The sequence below is a fragment of the Petaurus breviceps genome, unplaced genomic scaffold (assembly GCF_028583685.1).
Source record: "Petaurus breviceps papuanus isolate PSGF00001 unplaced genomic scaffold, PetGlider_PUasm1.0 90466, whole genome shotgun sequence".
NCBI classification, from domain to species: domain Eukaryota; kingdom Metazoa; phylum Chordata; class Mammalia; order Diprotodontia; family Petauridae; genus Petaurus; species Petaurus breviceps.
In genome coordinates, this window is record NW_027187260.1 from 2,237,957 (window position 1) to 2,249,237 (window position 11,281).

The 11,281-nt window shown below is 39.7% G+C and overlaps 1 protein-coding gene across 1 annotated transcript in view; it reads right to left on the minus strand.

Annotated features, from left to right (window-relative positions):
* Window positions 1-11,281, minus strand: part of CAPN2 (calpain 2) — a 102,511-nt gene that overhangs the window by 78,058 nt on the left and 13,172 nt on the right. The window contains exon 2 of the mRNA XM_069062604.1: window positions 8,007-8,076. Within this exon, the coding sequence (XP_068918705.1) occupies window positions 8,007-8,076 (70 nt within the window). The remainder of the gene's footprint in view (window positions 1-8,006; window positions 8,077-11,281) is intronic.

Below are 11,281 nucleotides of genomic sequence, written 5' to 3' on the forward strand. Positions count from 1 at the left end.
GATCATCTAGCCCAACTCCCTCATTTTACAGATGAGGAAACTGAGGACGAGAGAGGATAAGCAAATGGCTCAAATTCATACAAATAGTAGGCAACCACAACTAGTGGTGGGATTTGAATCCTTTAGTCCTTCAAATATTTAAAGACACTTATCATATTCCAACTTAGCCTTCCTTTTTCCAGGTAAATATCCCCAATTCCTTCAAACAGATCCACGTTTACTGAATGAACTAAGGATGCAAAAAATAAGCATAAGTGGTAAAAGGCTGAACAAACTGTTGTGTGTGAGCTGTAATGGCACATGATAGTGATCTGAGAAATGACACATATGAGGAATTTAGAGAAACATGGGAAGATCTGAATGAACTGATACAGAATGAAATAAGAGGAACCAAGAAAACAATATACATGATAGCCATGATAACACTAAATGAAGCCAAACACTGAATAATCATACTCAACCCATCTTGGCCCCAGAGGAGAGTTGTGGGAGTACCTCTTCCTACAGTACAGAGGCGAGGGGTGATGGGTGTGAAATGTGGGATACCCTGTCAGATGTGATCAGTGTTTCCCGCAGCTTTGCTTAACTACTTTTCCTTGTTACAAGGAGACTCAAAGACAGGGCCAGTGTATACAGCAATTAGTATGGTGTAAATAAAAAACAAAAACAAAAGACATCAATACAACTTTTTAAAAAATGTAAACAAAGGACTCAGAACAAAAAGTCAAGAAGTCCATTTTGCCTGTAATATTTCACATCTTTTTTTTCTCAATTGAGAGTTCAGTGGGTCTCATTGCTGCTACCTTTGGCACACAAGGAAACACTAGCTTGTATTTCTATAACTTCACAGTTTACAAAGTGTTTTCTTTCTTCCACTAATGTCCAAAATCAGATTCATTTTGTAACAAGGAAGTGACCTTAAATTCTCAAGCCCCTCAAGGATATGGATGGTTCTTCCAAGGTGGAAAGGCTTTTGAGTATGGGCCTGGCGATAGATATTCTGTCTTTCATCTGAGAGCCAGCTGAACCAAATCTGGAGAGACCTATCAACTCCTAAACTGCAGGGTGGTGCATTTTTCAGTCATCATAACTCTTGAAAATCATTTTACCAAGTAACTGAGGGACCATAGGATCATAAATATAAAAAAAATATATAAATCAAATCAATAAGTAGAAATCAGAATAAATGCAAATATTCTGAGGCCATCTAGTCCAACTCCTTCATTTTACAGATGAGGAAACTGAAATCCAGAGAGATGAGGAGACTTGTCCATGGTCATCCAGATGGTGTGGGAGGGGATTTTAACCCACATCCTCTGTCTCCAGAGTTCTGATCTGGGTTGATGGAGAGAGGGCCTACATCACTGAAAACATGGATGCTTGATATAGTTCTCCTATAAAGTCTATCAAAGAAGCATATTGTCCCCATTTTACAGATAGGGAAGCTGAGGCTCAGAGGAAGATTAAATGATGACCAATTAATTATTACACAGTGAAGTGGAGGAGTTAGGCTTTAAACCCAGGTTCTGACTCAAAGTTCAGTGGTCTTTTCATGACTATGTACTGAGGTCCCTTAGGACAGAGGCAGATGGTTCACAGCAGGCAATTAATCTAACTTCTATTCCAAAGGATGTAGCCTTTCAAGTGGGCCAAAGGTTGAGTAGTACATTCACCAATTTTTAGTGGACTAGATACCTCCAAGGTCCATTCAAGGTCTAAATCTGTGATCCTCATTTTTGCCAACTTAACAATATGATTACCTCATTTGCGGTATTGCCTGAGAGCTCAAGAATGTGTACAGACTTGTTTTTTCCTGCTAAAAATAAGCTCTGGTGTTTCAGGAATCCCAAAATAAGGTAACAAACAATGTTTTTCAACCCTCTGGGTGGTGGCCCCAAACCAGCTCTGTTTGTTTTTGTATACTTTTAGAATTTGCTCCCCTCCTATCAGATATTTCCTTCCTTCATACTCAGCATATTCATTTTAATAACAAAAATATTTTGTCTGAAATAATTATTCAAAGGTGATCAGTTTGTTACTTACCCCATGCTGCTGTCTTGGTAATGCCTGGACTTGGTGTGTTGAAAAGAGTGCTGAACTTGGGACCAAAAGACCTGGGTTGTAGCTGCAGCAGGTCACTTTATGTGAGTCTCAGTTTTCTTGTTTGTAAAATGGGGATAATAATCCTATAGCAGCTACCTGAGCAGCATGAGAGGCAGTATGGCATCATGGTTAAAGAACTGTCTTTGGAGCCAGAGAGACCTGGCTTCAAGTCCTTCCTCTAAGCCATATGAGCTCTGTGACCCTGAGCAAGTCACTTCATTTTTTAGGGCTCTAGGTAACAATCTAAGACTATAAATTGAAAAGGAAGTGCTGACCTGCATTGGTGAAGGGACTTTCCTCAGCTGGGAATTCCTTATACTAAAGAAATCACAGGTCCAGTCTAGCACCTACCTCACAGGGCTGTTGTGAGGACCAAAGGAAAAGGATGTATTTGAAACACTAAATAATTGTTAGAAAAATTACTTCAACCTTCTGAGTCTCAATATTGTCATCTGTAAAATGGGGATAAAAAAAACTTGCACTATCTACCTTGCAGGGTCAAGAGAAAAGCACTTCTAATCCTTAAAGCATCAAAGAAACAAAAGTCAATATTATTGTCAACACCCCCAGCATCAAGGAAAGGAGACAAAATTTCTATACTTTTTCACAGAATTTTAGAGTTGGAAGGGACAACAGGGGCCTTCTATGCATTCATTCATTCACTCAAAAAGCATTTGTTAAGTACCTACTATGTGCCAGAAACTGTTCTAAGTTCAGGGATTACAAAGACAAAAATTAAATCGTACTGGTTCTTAGGGGACTTAGATTCTATTGGAGGGAAACGACATCTACATGGAAAATTAAATATAAAACAATTTCCAGGTGGAGGACATTATTAGTACCTGAAATCAGAAGAGGCTTCCTGTAGAAGGAGGCATTTGAGCTGACCTTTGAAGGAAACTAGGGATTCTGAGGAGGAAGTAAAGACTGAGTGTATTCTAGGCATGGGGCACACAGCCTCTACATAAGATGGAGGATAGAATGTCCTGAGAAATCCAGTTTAACTGGAAAGTAGAATGAATGAAGGGGAATTGTGAAATGCTTCAAAAGCTGAATAGAAGAGTTTATATTTGATCCTAAAGGCAAGAGGGAACCACTAGGGCTTCTTTTTTAAAAATTATTTTTAGGGGTGGCCAGGTGGTACAGTGAAGAGCACCAGCCCTGGAGTCAGGAGGACCTGAGTTCAAATACGGCCTCAGACACTTAACACTTACTAGCCGTGTGACCTTGGGCAAGTCACTTAACTCCAACTGCACCTCCAAAAAGCAAAAAAAAAAAAAAATATATATATATATATATATATTTTAAAGGAAGATTTTAATGGAATGATATTCACATTTAAAACACAGGAAATTGAACAAGTACATCTGAATGCTTACATTATACATTTACATTCATGTGAAATGGATGAAGCCATATGTCCAACAATTAGAGCTATGTGAAATTAGAATGGGCTACCTTAGTGGTTTCCCTCACCCCCCAACCCAGAGGTCTCCACACCTACTGGAAAGTAGAATGAATGAAGGGGAATTGTGTATGTATGCTTTGTATTTGGTACCTTTATATAACCAGAACTTACTATGCTTATTTTCTAAACACCATTCCATAGATGATCATTTGACAATCAGTACAGTTTCCCTTGTGAGACAGAATAAACTCTGTTCTTATTGAGAGTATTCAATAAAAATTACTTATCCTTAAATGTTTACTTTAAGCTAATGTCCTAAAAAGAGAAGTTATCTGTTTTGTAATACGTGGATTTCTTGGCATCAGGATGTCTTGTCTGGTTTATTGTCTTAAGTGGCTCATAATAAATGAGGCAGTAAAAAGAATGAAAGGATGAGAATTCTGGAGAATTAATTCTTCACGCCATAGATGAAATCAAAGAGTAGTGATCTCAGATAATTGTACTAAAGATCTGATCCTTATAAAAGCACTCATTTAAAATGATTAAGTTTGATAGTCTTGAGCAGGGCACTAGAACTTCCTGAGTAGCGGAGAGACATGGTCAGACCAAAGCCTCAGGAAAAAAAAAATCACTTTGGCAGCTTTGTGTGGAGGCTGGAGAGTCTGAAGACTGCAAAACCAACTGGAGCTCATTTCAATCAATTAGATGAGATGTAATGAAACTCTGGTGGGCTTGAGAGTAGACAGAAGGGAACAGAGTCAAGCCAACAGAGCCATTCTACCTGGTGGAGGTAGAATCAACGAGAATTTGCAACTCACTGTATACTATACCCAAAACAAAATTCCCTTTGTAATGTATTGGGTAAATCACGGTCATTTTGTTGTTGTTACTGTTGTTGTTGCTGCTATGGTGGTCATTTAGACTTTATGTGAAGACCTCTGGGCTGGGGGGTGAGGAAAAACACAAAGGCAGTCCATTCTCATTTCAGACAGTTCTGTTGGGAAGGGCAGTTAGGTGACACAATGGATGGAGTACCCTGCCTGGAGTCAATCTGAGTTCAAATCTGGTTTCAGACACTTACTACTGTGTGACCCTGGGCAAGTCACTTAACCCTGTTTGCTTCAGTTTCCTCATCTGTAAAATGAACTGGAGAAAGAAATGGTAAGCCACTCCAGTATCTTTGCCAAGAAACCCCCCCAAATACTGGTCACGAAGAGTTGGAAACAACTGAACAACAACAAAAAATTGTTAGGAAGTTCTTCAAACCTAAATTTGCCTCTTGTGACTTCCCTTCACTGCTATGAGTCATATTCTTTTGAGTGAAACAAAACAGGTCTAATCTCTCTTTCATGAGACAGCCCTTCAAATACTTGAAGACAACTATCATATCTTCCTGCTAGTCTTCTCTTCTCAAGGCTAAACATTCCCAGTTCCTTTAACTGATATTCATAAGTCATGGACTAAATGCCCTTTATGACTCTCCTCTGATCATTTCCCATATTATCAATTATTATCTTTTATTTATCAATTATTATCAATAAACATTATCATTCTAAGATGTAGGACTCAAAACTAAACAAAATGGTATATCTGATCAGGGCAGCATATAACAGTTCTGATGAAATATTTGGCTGAAGAAATTAAAGCTCATGGATAATTTCCCAGGAGGGAAGTCAAAGAATATGAACAAACAATTCTTTCATTTGCAAATTATTAATAATTATATGAAAGAATGCTCCAATTCACTAATAATAAGATAAATGCAAATAAAAATATCTCCAAGTTTCCATCTTACACTCAGAAAATTAGAAATGACAAAAGATGGATAAGTCAAAATTAGAGCCCTTGTTGAGAGGCAGGCACGTTAATACATTGTTGGTGGAGCTGTGAATTGATACAACTATTCTGAAAAGCAATTTGGAATTATGAAAATGGAATTTGTAAAATGTCCATACCCTTTGACTCAAAGATTTCACTAAGTATATGCTCTAAGGAGGTCACTGACAAAAAGAAGTGTTTCATATGCAACAAAATATTTATGGCAGCACTTCATAGTATCAAAGAACTAGAAACAAAGTAAATACCCATTGACAGGAGAATGTCTAAGCAAGTCCATGAATGTAACCGAATATTATTGTGCTATAAGAAATAATGAGAGTAATGAATACAGAGAAAGATGGAGAGAGACTTATGTAAACTGATCAAAGTAAATAGTCCAGGCAAATATTATACACAATGGTGAATATAAAAAGAAAAAAAATCTCAACTAAAGAATTAAAACTGAATGCTATGAAATTATAAAATAAAGACTGGCCTCCAAAAATGGAAATGAGAAGAAACTTAGCCCTGCTACTTTACAGAGGCTAGGGTCCACAGATGGGAAGGAACACTAAATATAACATCAGACTTTAAAAAAAATGCGTTTTAATGATTTTTTTTCTCTTCCTCATCTTTCTTACTTTCTTTTTTTCTTTTAAGTGTCTGTTATAAGGGATAACTCTCTGGAAAGGCTTAGAGGAGGGGTAGAGGGGGACAGGAGGGAGAGCTGGGCAATGTATAAGCAAAAGATATCAAAAAGATGTATATAAAATAAATAGCTAAAAATGGGTCGCTTTTGTTATTAATGCACTTCATTCATCCACACCACTTGTTGCCATAAATAGACTCCATGTGTGCACTGAACAATGGCCACAAGAAGTCACAGCTGAGAATGTCCAGTCCTACTGTGCCTGGAGGAAGGCTTTTATCAGAAGAAGCTCTAGCAACAGCCTAATATTCAGGCCTTTTGTAGATTAAACTCGTAACTCGAATTACATTCAGAAACAAACCTACCAAGAGCTGGGCTTTAGATAAGCTTTTGGATTCAACTATTCCATGGAATTTGTTTTTCTCGAATGAATATAACATCTGCCCTTAGATCAATAAACAGCTTCCTTGCTGTTATGATACCATGGTGACCTTGTGTGGTAAAAGCCACAAATCTAATGCTGTACTAACTTCCTTTCATCAGAGCACATACAGTTTCCTCTTCTGCTACACTGAGTCACTTTCCCCTTGTCACTGGACTGATAATCCAGAGTGCAGAGGGATGACTGTGGGTGATGCCGTTAGGATTGGGCTAAGTTCTGTTTACTCAGTGGTCAGGATTCCCTACGACAGCGGCATCCCAGATTCTTCCCACTGCTCTGTTCCCCCATTCTGGTGCCTTTATGATCCTAGAAAAAACTTCCTCTGATAAGGTACAGACTATACTGGCCTCACACATTCAAGTCGGATCAAGTTAACAGACATTTATTAAGCGCTTGCCATGTGCCAGGCAAATTTGATCCTCTAAGATCTTTTCCAATTCTGAGATTTTGTATTCACTTCCTGACCATCTCCACATCATGCTATCTCCACTTGGCCCATCATCTCCACCTTCCCCTTCTGGAACCTTGAACTCCATCTCTGGAACCAGCTTGGGATCTGATAGGTCATCTTTGACTTATCTTGTTAGGGTCCTAGCCATCTGTATGCCACACCCAGCAGATGTACCCTCTTCTCCTCTTTCCATCTCCTCTTTTTTTTTTTAAAGCAATCAGGGTTAAGTAACTTGCTCAAGGTTACATGGCCATCTCCTCTTCATGTACTATCTTCTCCTGTTAGAATATAAGCTTCTTGAGGGAAGGATCTGTCTCGCTTGCTTATATTTGTATTCTCAGCACTTAACAGTACCTAGCACTAGAGACAGTTAGGTGGCTTAGTGGATAGAGCCCTCCTGGGCCTAGGGTCAGGAAGACCTAAATTCAAATCTGGCCTCAGACACTTACTATCTGTGTGACCCTGGGTAAGTCACCTAACCCTGTTTGCCCCAGTTTCCTCATCTATAAAAACTACTCCAGTATTTTTGCCAAGAAAAATCCACAGACAATACTGATGTGCTATGGTCCACAGGGTCATGAAGAATGGGACATGACTACAGCATTAGTAACAACAACATTAGTAAGCACCTAATAAATGCTTTACCTATCTTCCTCATGATCTGGGCATTTCCATGTCTTAGCTAGTGGGTTGAGGCCACTTTGACACCTCATTGTGGCATGGAGCTTACTCCAATTTCTCAAAGGCTATGCTAATGGAAGGCAAGGTCAACCAAGCTGGAAAGACTTAGAGTATGAACCTGCCAATGGACTGTGTGGGAACCAGCCTAGCAAATTTTGAAGAAGTCCATCTCCAGACAGTTGGTCACCACAGAATGAACTATTTAGAGCACAGGAGCTCATAAAAAGAATGCATACTAAGATATTACTAGGGGATGGTTATCTGCTTCATTGGAAAGACTGCTCAAATCACAGCTCTTTTAGCACACTAAAATTGTCTGAACACTAGCAATATTAGGTTGGAAAAGTTCTTGGGAAGAGAAATCAAAATGCTAGATGTAAAGGTTGCAAAGTCAAAGAGAAAAGAGAACCCCCACTATTAGGACTTTGTGAAGGTCTGTCTCTCAGTCACTTACCTAGGGCTCCTTGACAGATGTCTGTGCGGGTCGCTCCTTCAACGATAAACTGAGGATCAGAACAGATCTCCTGAGAACAAGACCCATAAAGTCCTGTTAGTGACAGTGTTCTCCCCACATCAGGGTCCAATTATCATCCTAATTAAGTTGTCTAATTTTTATTTGACCCCCCCCTTTTTTTTTTGCTTTTTGGAGGGCAATTGGGGTTAAGTGACTTGCCCAAAGACACATGGCTAGTAAGTGTGTCAAGTGTCTGAGTCCAGATTTGAACTCAGGTCTTCCTGACTCCAGGGCCAATGCTCTATTCATTGAGCCACCTAGCCGCCCCAATCCTCCCTTTTCTTTATGGGAAATCCTCCCTTGGGGCATGATACCTACAGGACTTCTAGACATTATCTTGTATAGTTTAGTCAAGCATTGATTGGTCAAGAATATGATGCAGTGTTTAGGTAAGTCTTGGTCTTTGCTCTCCTGGAGCTTATCCCTCTCCTGGAGGATATGACCAAAGCACAAATAGTATATATAGTTGTATACTATATAAATGCATATACACTCTATATTATTTCACATATGTTATCTCATTTGATCCTTACAGGTGAAGTGCTATTATTATCCCCAATTTATAGATGAGAAAATTGAGGCTGAGAAAGGTTAAGTGATTTGTCCAGTGTGATAGAGCTAATAAGTGTCTGAGGAAGGATTTGAACTCAAGTATTCTTGATTTAAATCCAATGCAATATCCATTTTGTCATCTAGTTGTCAAATAAGTACCAAAAAATCACATAATAAATGAATTGGAGAAATGCAGAAAACATGTTCGATGAGGACATAGGGAAAAAAATATCATCACTCAACTGAAGAAACCAGGGAAGGTTTTATGGAGGAGGTGGCATATGATTTGAGCTTAAAAGAATGGATAAGAATTCAACAGGTAGAGAGGTCAGGGTAGAACATTCCAGAAACAGGGAAAGTGTGAGCAAAAGTACAAAGGCAAGAATCTGAAATGCATATGGGCGATGGCAAGTAGTTCAGTTTTGCAGGAGACTCCAGTATGTAGAAGGAAGTTATAAATTAAGTGATAAAGAAAGCCCCAAAGGAAAAGTGGCACCAGACTATGGGAAGCCCTGGATGAGAGGTGAAAGGATTAGAACTTTTTACTGCATAAGTCATAGGGAGCCAAAGAGAAGTTTGAGCAGAAGAGTGATGGGGCCAGATGTGTACCTAAGGAAGCTTTGTGGGGTAGCAGCATGAAGGAGTCTGTGAGAACATCATAATAACAATAGGTAACATTTCTATAGTAAGATTTGCTGTTGTTTTCAGTCATTTCAGTCATGAACTCCCCTTTTGGGGGTTTTCTTGGCAAAAATACTAGAATGGTTTGCCATTTCCTTCTCCAGTTCATTTTACAGTTGGGGAAGCTGAGGCAGAGATTAAATGACTTGTCCAGGGTCACACAGCTAGTGAGTGTCAGAGTCAGGCTTTGAAGTCAGATCTTTTTGACTCCAGACACAGCTCTTTGTCCATTTGCCACTTAGAATCAGGAGAAACAAACTGAGGTTGCGGAAGATGTCTTGATGTAAAGAAAAGCTTCCTACCAATTAGATCTCCCCCCCCCCCCGTTCCCGCCCCAAATGGAATAGGCTACGTAGGGAAGGAGTGGGTTTTAAACAAAAGCTGGACCGCCTGACATGTATTTTACAGAAGGGATTCTTTTTTCACGTAGAGATGACCTCCTGTCGCTCCCTTTAATGATAGCTCACTTTTTTAAAAAGAGAAGTTCATCTTCCTACAGTGCTCTACAATGTCCAACAACCCTGTGAGGCAGGCTGTGTAAGAACTGTCATCCCTTTTTACAGATGAGGGAAATGAGGCTGAGAAAGGGAAGTGATGTGTCCAGTCACACAACTGAAGGGGCACCTGTCTCCCGGCTCTCATCCTGACTCTAGCGGCCAGTCCACCTGCTTTGGCACCCTCTCCCCACTTTAATATGCTGTCCTCCCCCACTGGCATATAAGCTCCTGGAGGGCAGGGACTGCCTTTCTTTTTGCTTGTATCCCCAGAATTCAGCACAGTGCCTGGCATACAGTGAGTGCTTAATAAATGCTTTCATACTAGCTTCTTCTGACTTCCATTCTAATGTCCCCTTTATTATATGTGCTTTTCCTTTGCCTGGAATCCCTCTCTTCTTCCCTTCACTTACCTAAATCCTTATGTATTTTTTGCTAAATCCTTTCTGTCTATGAAGTCTTTCCTGTTTCCCTCCCTCAAAGCACATGTTTTCTATACCTTCATCACTTCTATACTGTACAGTTTGGTATTATTCATTATAGTTTTCTGTACATGGTATAGTTGAAAGAATGTTTGAATTTGAGTCAAGGGAGACCTGTGTTAAAATCCTGCCTCAGACTAGCTGTGTGACCCTGGGCAAGTCACTTGACCTTTGTCTACCTCAGGTTCTTGAACCATAAAATGGGGATAAAAATATCACCTATCTCACAGGGTTTTTATGAGGCTCAAACCTGCTGTTTGTAAAGTGCTATGCAAACGCTAAAGAGTAGTAAATGTGAAGTATTACCAATTCTATTCTTGTTTCTTAGGATGGTAGAATGCAAGCTCCCTGAAGGCAAGAGCTATCTCATTTCTAGATTTATATTTGTATCTACACATACACATATACACACACACACACAGAACAGGTATTTAATGAGTGTTTGTTAATTGCCAATCTACAGACACAAGAGGGGGCATTAGAGAGCATTTGCTCCGACTCCTCAATTTTGCAGATAAGGAAACTGAGATCCAGGGAGGTTGAGCAATTTACCTAAGGTCCCTTAAGTAGTAAGTGACAGAGGAATCCAGGTCTTCTAGCACCAAGTTTATCACTCTATTCACAATACTTTACTGGTTTCTGTTGTTGGATTGGTTGATGGAGGCAAGCCTCTGGGGACAATAGTCTTTCAAGAGAGCTGGATTCTAACTCTGGAGATTACTGGTTTAGAATCCGTTAATAGGAGAGTAGGGCGTGTCTGTTTCCTGGTCCTTAACTGAGCCTCCCCAGAGGAAGTGAGAATTTAAATCTCGGCTACTCTTAGCCCTTTGATTTCGAAACACTGGATGAGCTGGTATGCCCATCAAAGGCTCCAAGAGTCTACTATGAATTTTATACTTGGGGGGAGAGAGAGACAGAGACAGAGAGACAGACAGAGAGAGAGAGAGAGAGAGAGAGACAGAGAGAGAGAGAGAGAGAGAGAGAGAGAGAGAGAGAGAGAGAGAGA